The following is an 11186-nucleotide window of genomic DNA, read 5'->3' as shown; positions in this document are numbered from 1 at the left end:
GAAGCAGGAAAAAATTCAACTGACTTTCTCTTTGAGGAACTATACTAATCCATCAGAAGATTCTCAGCCATTCTAACTCTGTCATTCACATCACTTCCAACCCCAGCTGGCGGTTTTAATAATCTTAAACAAAAAGATGAGTGCTTATTTGATACTCTTATATAAGTCAGACAAAGGAGGAGTTTGGGATTCAGCTTGAAAACTCAAATGTCCTTTGCAATAATTTAGGAAGTGACTGAACATTGACTGAAATGTGCCAGAAGATGGTGCCATTGAGCTACAATCCTGACTATTCCATTCCATAATGACCAGTGCTATATTTCTAAACCTCTTGAGCTAGATTTGTGATCAAACTGGAAATGACCCTCAGCTTCAGCTTCCTCCGTTCCATGCCGCTCTGATTGGCTGAGGGCTCTCCTTCCGAAGGGCCAATCCCGAGCGAGCACTGTCTCCATAGTAACCTGTAAACTCAACACAACGTTGCCTGGACCGCTTGAGCGTCCCAGCTGGCATCTCCCTCCCCTTCAGCATCCGCACTTCCTGAGCCGACATGTTCAACTTCAACCTGAGGACCAGCAAGAGCGGAAGGGCCTACAGTCCGGGGGTGCTGATTGCCAACTGGAACGAGGATGTCTACTTGGAAGAGGTACTGAAACTGCTCCTCCGCATGCAAGGGTGACCCTGGGCCAGTCGCAGTCCCCGTTTGGAAGCTAGTCGCAGTCCTGTTAGAAGCTGTTCTCGTGGAGCAGTTCTCTCGGAGCCTTCTCAGCCTCACTGATCTCACAGGGCGCCTGCTGTGGGGAGAGGAAGGGAAGGCAACTGGAAGCCGCCTTGAGGGTCCTTTGGGCGATGAAAAGCGGGGTACAGGAACCAACTCGTCTGCTTCTTCTGAAATGCTATTTATTTTCAGTTTTGAACTTCCTTGGTACGGTGGGGTGGACTTTAATTCCAGTTCGCATGTATCAGTAGGGATTTCCCATCATTCTCTTCCTCCTGGCCTGGGATCCAGTAGGATTGCCAACCTCCAGGCAAGGCCTGGAGATTTACAATCTCAGCTGACAACAGGGATCAGTTGTCCTGGAGAAAATGGCTGCTTTAGGAGGAGGGCTCCTATGGCATTTTACTCCACTGCGATCTTTCCCCTCCACCCCCAAATTTCCCAACTGAGAGCTGGCTCCCAGAAATCCCAGAAATCTGCCTGAGCTCCCCTGACATTTTCATTTGGATGGTCTCCCAATCTTTAGCTTTTCCCTACATGACACACATTTAGGAATTGTCCTATATTTTATTTATTTATTTATCTGGAATATTAAATCCACTCCCCCACCTCAGTGTCTAAGATCAATGGTGTCAGCAGACTTCGCATATCTTTGCTTAAAAAGGCACCGCAGCTTGGCTCGTTTTTCTGTGTCTCCTTTTTTGGGTGTTAGATGGTGTTGTATCATCTTTGTAATGCCATTATGGACTATTTTAAGTTGGTTATTTTTGTAATCTGCTCTGGGAGCCTAATAACAAAAAGCACTAAAGAGATAATGTATGCTTCGCATTTTAAGTATCGCACGGTTTTAATTCGCTTTCTCATTTTTAACAACAGGATCTCCTGAAAGACTTTATATATAGAAGAGAAAGGGGAGAACTTTTAATCCAGAGATCAAATAAACTGAAAGAAAACCTATACAAAAAGGTATCTATTTACTATTAGATATTACGTCTAAAATTTACTATGTGCATACTATGCTGTTCTCAGAGTTGCTGATGGGCTTTGTGTATGTTTTTAATTTTTTACTTTTATAACTTGCGCACAATAAATGCTTATCTGATTTTATTATTCATACTGTACAGACCTTTCCTCTGCAGCCAACGGAAACAGCATCCTGCCCTCCTCCAAGTGACATCCTTTCAAATAATTAAAGAGGGCTATCATCTCCCCTCTCAACCTCCTTTTCTCCAGGCTGAACATTCCCAAGTCCCTCAACCTATCTTCATAGGGCTTGGTCCCTTGGCCCCAGATCATTCTCGTCGCTCTCCACTGTAGCCCTTCAATTTTATCTACGTCCTTCTTGAAGTGAGGCCTCCAGAACTGCACACAGTACTCCAGGTGTGGTCTGACCAGTGCCGTATACAATGGGACTATGACAACTCTCCCTCTTCACAAATTACACAGGAGCAGCTGTCCATTTCAAAAGATGGGTTCCTTCACTTTGGAGACACGGTTATGCTGGTGAGTCCCGACAAGAAGAAACCAGCCATGGAGGATTTCCCTTGCGAAAGAGGAAACCTCTCCCTGGCAGTCACTCCTGAAGAAATGGCTGTCCATGCGCTGGATGGACTCCCGTCGCCCTGCGGGCTGAGCGCCATCCGAAACACAGCCCCAATGGGGCGGAACACCTTTCAGATTTTAAGGTGGGATATCATTGTTTCCTTGAAGGGCACCTTTCCTTCTCTCTGGCCAGTAGGAGGTTCATGGGCACTATGGCACCCGCTGAACACCTTGGTGTCGTGGTTAAGAGTGGCAGGTTTTCACCTGGTGAGCCGGTTTTGATTTCCCACACATCCTCCACATGCAGTGAGCTGGGTGACCTTGGGCTTGTCACAGCCCTGACAGAGCTGTTCTCACAGAGCAGTCCTGTCAGGGCTCTCTCAACACCACCTCCCTCACAAGGTGTCTGTTGTGGGGAGAGGAAAGGGAAGGCAAATGTAAGCTGCTTTGAGACTCCTTCAGGTAGAGAAAAGTGGGGTATAAAACCCAACTCTTCTTCTTCTTCTTCTTCTTCTTCTTCTTCTTCTTCTTCTTCTTCTTCTTCTTCCTCCTCCTCCTCCTCCTCCTCCTCCTCCTCCTCCTCCTCCTCCTCCTCCTCCTCCTCCTCCTCCTCCTCCTCCTCCTCCTCCTCCTCTTCTTCTTCTTCTTCTTCTTCTTCTTCTTCTTCTTCTTCTTCTTCTTCTTCTTCTTCTTCTTCTTCTTCTTCTTCTTCTTCTTCTTCTTGCCAGCCAAATGTTTTTATAAGGTGGGTAGGGATTCTGTCCAGCAGCTGTCTGAAGCTGTCTGCCCATGAGGCTGGGAGTTCAATCCCAGCAGCCGGCTCAAGGTTGACTCAGCCTTCCATCCTTCCGAGGTCGGTAAAATGAGTACCCAGCTTGCTGGGGGGCAAACGGTAATGACTGGGGAAGGCACTGGCAAACCACCCCGTATTGAGTCTGCCATGAAAACGCTGGAGGGCGTCACCCCAAGGGTCAGACATGCACAGGGGATACCTTTACCTTTACCTTTACACCACAGCACATGGTGACTTGACCAAAGGGAAGCTATGTGGATGTAAGAAAATATTTCAAAACACTTATTTCAAAAGGCATCCTGAAAAACAGAGCACCAGCGTAGTTAAAAGTAAACTTTCTGTAGTGTAACATGCTTGGAGCAGGGGCTTTTTTAAAAACCGTGATTAAAATGTTGCTTATGCTACCCTGCAAAAATACTATTCCTGTTGATGCTGTTCAACATAGTAGAAACAACGTATCTTCTGCTAACAGTCCCACCTTATTCTGTGTTTAAAGTATCGAGGGAGAATCCATGGGAGAACCCATTCGCTTTGGGCAGAATTTCGGCCTGGGTATAACAGGAGGATTTCACGACCGAATGGTAAGTAAGGGCACAGAACAGATAAGCCCTTCTCTGAAGTAATCAATAACCTAACATACAAGTTGTTAAAATATTCATGGCATTTGTAGCCTGGCCTTCTTTAACAGGGATCTCTTCCTGCCGGCTATCCTGAACACAGTTCTGTGAGATACGGCTTTACTTGAGAGCAGGTGATGGGCAGATCCCGGAGCAAGCTTCTGGTTTCTCTGACTCCAATTCTCCCAGTTCTCCCAGATCCAAGTATATTTTAACTGCTGTTACCACACCAGTTCCCCTCCGTTGGAGACCAGCGTCCTAATGCACTTCAGGGCCTGCTTTTCCAAAAACCATATTTCTAGAAAATAGTCATGAAACCAGTGAGTTTAAAAATTATGAAACCAAAAAGGCTCTGGAGACCTACAAGTATGATGGAACCAGGCCATGAAATACACAACACTTGCAACAATTATTGTTAATAGCTTCTGCTCCACTTAATGATGGGTATCCATTAGCCCTCTAATGAAAAAAGGCGAATGGTGACCATCCAGAGGACAGTGTGATACAAATACAAGCTTTGGACCCAAATCTCCAACCATTCTGGCACCACTTGCTTTGCTGTCTCTCTGCGATGCCAGGTTCCAAGTGGAGGCTGGAGAGCTCCTGGAATGACTCCTGGGCCTATTCTGCACGCAATAGATAATGCACTTTCAATGCACTTTAGAAGTAGATTTTCCTGTTCTGCACAGGAAAATCCAGCTGCCAAAGCACATTGAAAGTGCATTATCCTTTGTGTGCAGACTAGGCCCTGGCGAAAGAGATCAGTTCCCTGGGGGAAAATGGCCGCTTTAGCCTCACACCCCGCTGATGTCCCTCCCCTCCCTTTATCCCACCACCTCCAGGCTCCACCCCCAGAATACCCAGAATACCCAACCCAGAGCTGGCCACTCTTTCCGTCTCTTAACTTGGCTCATCCAGCTCCCAAACAAATCGCTCTCTGCTGTCCCTCCTTCCCAGCTGTTTCTAGTGAGTGACCACAAAACCTTTCGCAACATGGCAAAGAAGTCCCTCCTCCAAGCCGTGTCCCTGAGAGATGAGCTTTCGTACCTGGCTTCCTGGCAAGCGACTTACCTGGATCCACAGCTGCGTCTCGAATATGAAGGGTTCCCCGTGCCTGTAAGAAGCTTTACATATCTTCTTCATGCTAATGCACTTGGCCTTCTCTCTTTCTCCCCCTCCCCCTCCCCCTCCCCCTCCCCCTCCCCCTCCCCCTCCCCCTCTCCCTCTCCCTCTCCCTCTCCCCCTCCCTCTCCCCCTCCCCCTCCCCCTCCCCCTCTCCCTCTCCTGAAGCCCGCTCCAGGCATGCTCATCTGCTTCTTCCCTTTGCGATTGATTCCAAAAACATGCTTTTTAACGTGAAGATGCACTACAGTTACCATGAAACATCAATTCGATGTTAAATACAAAACAAATCAAGTAGGCCCCCAAATGGGGTTTTGCATCTGCTGGCTCCTGAGATGGGAACTCCAGCTGGAAGCCGGAAGGGGCATGAAACCTGGGGAAAGCCAGTGATACCTTAACATCAAATTTAGCACATTTTTAATCAACCCTGTCCTTGTATGTCTGGTTGCTCCGTCTAAAAGTCCCCAGGCCCAACACCCATGATAAAACCCAGTAAATGCCAGCCACAGTGAAGTTTCAGAGTTAGGATGAAAGAATCATAGAATCACAGAACTGGAAGGGACCTCCTGGGTTAATCTAGTCCTATGCAGGACACTCATACCCCAATCGCTCACCCACTGTCACCTGCCACCCCCTTGAGCCTTCACAGAATCAGCCTCTCCATCAGATGGCCATCCAGCCTCTGTTTAACAATCTCCAAAGATGGAGAACCCACCACCTCCCGAGGAAGCCTGTTCCACTGAGATGTCCATATGCCTTTTTTGTTTTAAAGCTCTCAGTGTGAAAAAGAGAGGTTCTGATCATTCTTGGTGCCTAAAGCTGTACAAAACTAGCTCCAGACAAGCAATTGCTGGGTTTCTAAAGCCTGGACACTGCAGCTGAAAAGGAGCTGCCTCCAATGGCCAGCCCCCCGACTTCAAAAGGGGCACCCATCACAGGGCCTCCAATACAGGGCTTCATTGCCGGTCACCTGACACCATTGGGGAAGGCCCCTCCAAACTCTGGGGGCCACCACGGAGAAGTCCATTTGCTTTAATGGCTGGCCTCATTTTCTGTAGCTGAGGGCACACAGGGTGGGGTTTCACCTGAAGACCTCACAGCAGAGGCAGGTTTGTACAGAACACGAATCTTTGCCTCTGTGTTCAAGCCATGGAACTGTATTCTGGGGACAGCTTCTTTCCCAATGAGTCATTTCCCCATTTCTTACCCAGTGAGCAATTTGCCTCTCCGACTTCCAACCCTTCTTTGATTTCTGCAACTGAAACTTTCACGTGCCTTTTGAGAACACTTAGCTCTCCTTTTCTTGTTATTTTGATTCCCAGGAGAATCGATGTGACCACCCCTGCCCTGGCCACTCAAATTTTATTCTATTGTTTTGCTTTTTTTTCCAGGCAAACTCTAAGATTCTCATCACCCACTGCCACACCAACCAAGCCTTAGCCGTTCCGAGGAACGTCTGGATCAGGTAAATGACGCCCACCACAAAAATATTGTCCCTGTCGAGCACGCTAGCTCAACCAGGGTTTCGTGAACGCCTGAGATTTTGCGATCGCCCCGGAAAGGGTTTTCTCAATGGGGTGGGAGTTAATTTTTAATATATTTAATTTTTTTTTAAATTGTCAGATGATATAATCATATGACCTCACCCACCCCACCCAAAATTGCCAATTACGGGCATGGAGGGAGTGGAAAGGGGAGGGGCTCCAGCCGTACAGATCCTTGATGGGTGAGGCTCATTGCACATGGTCGCAACTGTGGGGGAGGTGGGAACAGAGTGGGATAGGCCTCTTCTGGCTCTGCTTCTGATTTTGGGATAGGCCTTGTTTCTGCAGGCTCCCTCTGCAGGAATGGTTCTGTTCAGAAATCGTCTGAAAACATTTCTGTGCTGTCACTTCCTTTGTGGTGGGCGTGGCCTGGTGATGTCACATCTGATGGGAGTGTCTGGGTGATGTCACATCCGATGACATGTGACTTCTGGGGCGTGGCAGGACGGTGTGGCCTGCTGACATCACTTCCAGGGTTTCTTGAAGCCTGAAGAATGTTTTAGGGGTTTCTCAATGGTAAAAAGGTTGAGAAAGGCTGAATTCTACATTATAAGGTTCCACCAACGATATATTAGTTTTTAATATAAAGGAATCTTGGGAATTGTAGTTTTTTTGTGCACACATTGAGAATTCAGACCAGGGATAGTTAAACTGCGGCCCTCTAGATGTCTATGGACCACAATTCCCATAAGCCCCTGCCAGCGAATGCTCATGGGAATTGTAGTCCATGGACATCTGGCGGGCTGCAGTTTGACTACCCCTGATTCAGACTATCCCTAGCTTGCTCTGCCAGTCATGGAACTACATTTCCCAGCACTCACCAAAGAACAGAGAGGAATGACTAAACCCATTTATGTCTATACAATAGATACATAATTTGGCTTTATGCCAAATTAAGATTCTTGCAGTATGATCGTAAGCAGGTCTACTCAGAAATCTTACCGTAGTCCACTCAGTGGGATTTACTCCCAGGAAAGCGTTTTCCAGATTGCACTGCTGGTTTCTCAGGGCCAGTACTGCCTCCTCCAGGGTCTCAGGTGGGGTTGTAGCAGCTTTGGAGTAAGAAGGGGAGAGGAAGGACTCGGAGGCAACTGCCCACTGAACTGAAGAATATCCAGTTCCACACTCTGGCCTCTCCTATGAATTCTTAGAAATCAACCCCAGTCAAATAAAGACAGGCACAAGCCTTGATTAAAGGATGGGCAGCCAGGAAGGTATATTTTCCCCAAAAGTCTCCTATTTGAGAACCTGCTGGTCCAGCTGTTTTCAGCTGTTTTACCATTGAGAACCCCCTGAAACATTCTTCAGGCTTCAAGAAACCCCAGAAGTGGCGCAATCCTGCAGAATATGGATAGAAAGCATAGCTGTGGACACGCCCACCCAGGACCCCTCGCCTTCTCATCCCCTCCAGGCCCGTCATTGGCCATTTTGGGAGGGGAGAAATGGGTCACCATGACTACATATGGTCATAAAAAGGTAAAGGTATCCCCTGTGCAAGCACCGAGTCATGTCTGACCCTTGGGGTGACGCCCTCTAGCGTTTTCATGGCAGACTCAATACAGGGTGGTTTGCCAGTGCCTTCCCCAGTCATTACCCTTTACCCCCCAGCAGGCTGGGTACTCATTTCACTGACCTCGGAAGGATGGAAGGCTGAGTCGACCTTGAGCCGGCTGCTGGGATCGAACTCCCAGACTCATGGGCAAAGCTTTCAGATGGCTGCCTTACCACTCTGCACCACAAGAGGCTCTTACATATGGTCATATCACCCAATAAATGTTTAACAAATTTTAAAAATAGATAAATATATTCAGGAAGCCCTTCAGGGTCACCAAGAAACCCCAGGGTTTCATCAAAACCTGGTTGAGAAGCCTGCGCTAGACCAAGGCTGTAATTATTTGTGAGTTAAACATAAATCGCTTTATTCAAGACATGGATAGAGATGAACAACAAAGCTTTCTTTAACAGAAAGTAAATTATTGACTAGGGTAAATGTTTTGTGCAGATGGTTCAATATATAAAGTAAATCAGGCTTTCAACTTCACACCCAGAGGTTACAAATCTTTCCCCAACGAGAGGGAGCTGTACCTCAAGTAAAGTAAACTAACCCTGGAGGAATATTTGATTCCCCCATCTCCAGGCAGGTTACATCAGCTGCTCTTTTCCCCACACGGAGCTCCTCTCCACAGAACCTGTATGTACAAGTTGAGAATGTAGAGGACTTAACTTATTTGTCTCAGTGAAATAAGCTTTCTTCCCTGAGCTGTTCCCAACCCCAAACTAAAGGCTAAATTTATGCTTCCCTAAACTGACCTGCTTATCTAGAGCCACTAAAAGAGCCATCCTGGTGTAATATTTAAGAGCCAGGCATATGATTGAGGCCAGGGTGGAGTCCCGATATTCAACTAGGACTCCTTCCATTGATCTGAGATATCTGTAAGATCTGAGGCCTCACTCCCAGGAGGAGAACAGCAGGATGTTGTCCCCAGCTGAACGAGGGGAACAGTTAGTGGTTGACCGTTAGTGGTTCACCTGCCGCCTGATTTTGATTTTGATACTGATATTGGTATCGATAGTAACAGTTTTATTAAGGGGTATTATGGGGTTTTATTGCATTTTAAAGCAGAGGCTGGAGAGCCATCTGATGGAGAGGCTGATTCTGTGAAGGTTCAAGGGGGTGGCAGGTGACAGTGGATGAGCGATAGGCTTGTGAGTTTCCTGCATAGTGCAGGGGGTTGGACTAGATGACCAAGGAGGTCCCGTCCAACTCTATTATTCTATGATTCTATGATCTATGATTCTATGATTCTATGATTCCATGACTCTATGATTCCATGACTCTATGATTCTATGATTCTATGATTCCATGACTCTATGATTCCATGACTCTATTATTCTATGATTCTATGATCTATGATTCTATGATTCTATGATTCCATGACTCTATGATTCCATGACTCTATGATTCTATGATTCTATGATTCCATGACTCTATGATTCCATGACTCTATGACTCTATGATTCTATGATCTATGATTCTACGATTCTATGATCTATGATTCTATGATCTATGATTCTATGATTCTACGATCTATGATTCTATGATTCCATGACTCTATGACTCTGATTCTATGATCTATGATTCTACGATTCTACGATCTATGATTCTATGATCTATGATCTATGATTCTACGATTCTATGATTCTATGATTCTATGATTCTATGATTCTATGATTCTATGATCTATGATTCTACGATTCTACGATTCTATGATCTATGATTCTATGATTCTAAGATCGATAAAGTGTACAGCAATCACAGCAGGTTTTTCACTGTTTTCTCATAAAGGACCTACTTTGGGAAGGAATACGAAGTCGTTTGTCACACCTATTTGGATTCTCACAAAGCCGAAGAAGATAAAAATTACTGGGTCGTGGTGACAGGGAACCCCAGCAGTGAAGCAACCACCATGCTTGACAGACCGCAGCCTCCTACAGGGGTGACTCAAGAGAAAAGCAGCGAAGTCCAAGCAGAGACTTAACTGTCCAAGATTCAGTTACCGCCCCCTCCCTCCAACACACACTTTTATAAATACTTTGCTTACAAAGGAAAACAAGGATGGGAGTTAGGTTTTTAAGGGGATTTCATGCTATCTTTATTCTGAACACGTCCAGACAAATATCTCTAAACAGAAAAGAAAGTACATAATAGTTCCGTCATATTTTTTAGAAGGCCTGAGTAGATCTGCCATACACTGTCAGTAAATTCATAGCCTGTTATTAAAAAAAAATCTATTTGAACAATTGTTGCATTGATCATTGTTCTGGCCACTAGGTGGCACCATCTTCTAAAAGGGAATTTCAAGTCACATTAGGAGAGAGTCGTGATGACAGTATAAGGGTAGAACTTGTGCATTATCCTGGCATTCTGAAATGCTATCTGCTAGATAGGGTGAAGAAGCAGAAGAACTTATATGCTGCTTTTCTCTCCCTGAAGGAGTTGCAAAGCAGTTTATAATCACCTTTCCTCTCCCCACAACAGACACCCTGTGAGGGAGGTGAGGCTGAGAGAGCCCTGATATTACTGAAGAAGAAGAAGAGTGGGTTCTTATATGCCGCTTTTCTCTACACGAAGGAGTCTCAAAGCGGCTTACAGTTGCCTTCCCTTTCCTCTCCCCACAACAGACACCCTGTGAGGTGGGTGAGGCTGAGAGAGCCCTGATATTACTGAAGAAGAAGAAGAGTTGGTTCTTTTATGCCGCTTTTCTCTACCCAAAGGAGTCTCAAAGCGGCTTAAGTTCACCTTCCCTTTCCTCTCCCCACAACAGACACCCTGTGAGGTGGGTGAGGCTGAGAGAGCCCTGAGATTCCTGCTCTGTCAGAACAGCTCTATCAGTGCTGTGGCAAGCCCAAGGTCACCCAGCTGGTTGCATGTGGAGGAGGAGAGGGGAATCAAGCCCGGCTCACCAGATTAGAAGTCCATGATCCTACTACACCATGCTGGATCTAGAGTACTCCGTACTCCTAACCACTTCACCAAGCAGATGAGATCCAGGGGTGGAGAGATTTATTTAGCTATTTATACCCTGTTTTTCTCCCCAAGGGGGACCCCAAAGCAGCCACACGGTCCTTCCCTCTTCCATTTTATCATCACAGCAGCAGCTCTTAGGGAAGAGAGAGTGAGTGGTCCAAGTGAGTTTCCATGACCAAGTATTATTATTATCTAAATACCTATACTGCCCTCCCAGTATGGCTCAAGGCAGCGTACAAGATAATTTAAATTTAACAATATTTTAAAAACACACAGATGAAAACATAAATAGCAAGTTAGCAACAACAAGCATAACTCTACA

The 11186-nt window shown here is 46.1% G+C and overlaps 1 protein-coding gene across 1 annotated transcript; it reads left to right on the top strand.

Annotated features, from left to right (window-relative positions):
* The first annotated feature begins 455 nt into the window (after positions 1–455).
* CFAP161 (cilia and flagella associated protein 161) lies at positions 456–10137 on the top strand. The gene is made up of 7 exons (XM_077317872.1): positions 456–646; positions 1595–1684; positions 2165–2403; positions 3550–3634; positions 4628–4786; positions 6184–6257; positions 9683–10137. Exons 1-7 carry the CDS (start codon positions 551–553, stop codon positions 9873–9875), a joined length of 936 nt encoding a protein of 311 aa, XP_077173987.1. The 5' UTR covers positions 456–550; the 3' UTR covers positions 9876–10137.
* The last annotated feature ends 1049 nt before the right edge of the window (positions 10138–11186 follow it).

Source organism: Paroedura picta, chromosome 18 (genome assembly GCF_049243985.1).
Source record: "Paroedura picta isolate Pp20150507F chromosome 18, Ppicta_v3.0, whole genome shotgun sequence".
NCBI classification, from domain to species: domain Eukaryota; kingdom Metazoa; phylum Chordata; class Lepidosauria; order Squamata; family Gekkonidae; genus Paroedura; species Paroedura picta.
This window is presented reverse-complemented; position numbering and strand designations above follow the sequence as displayed.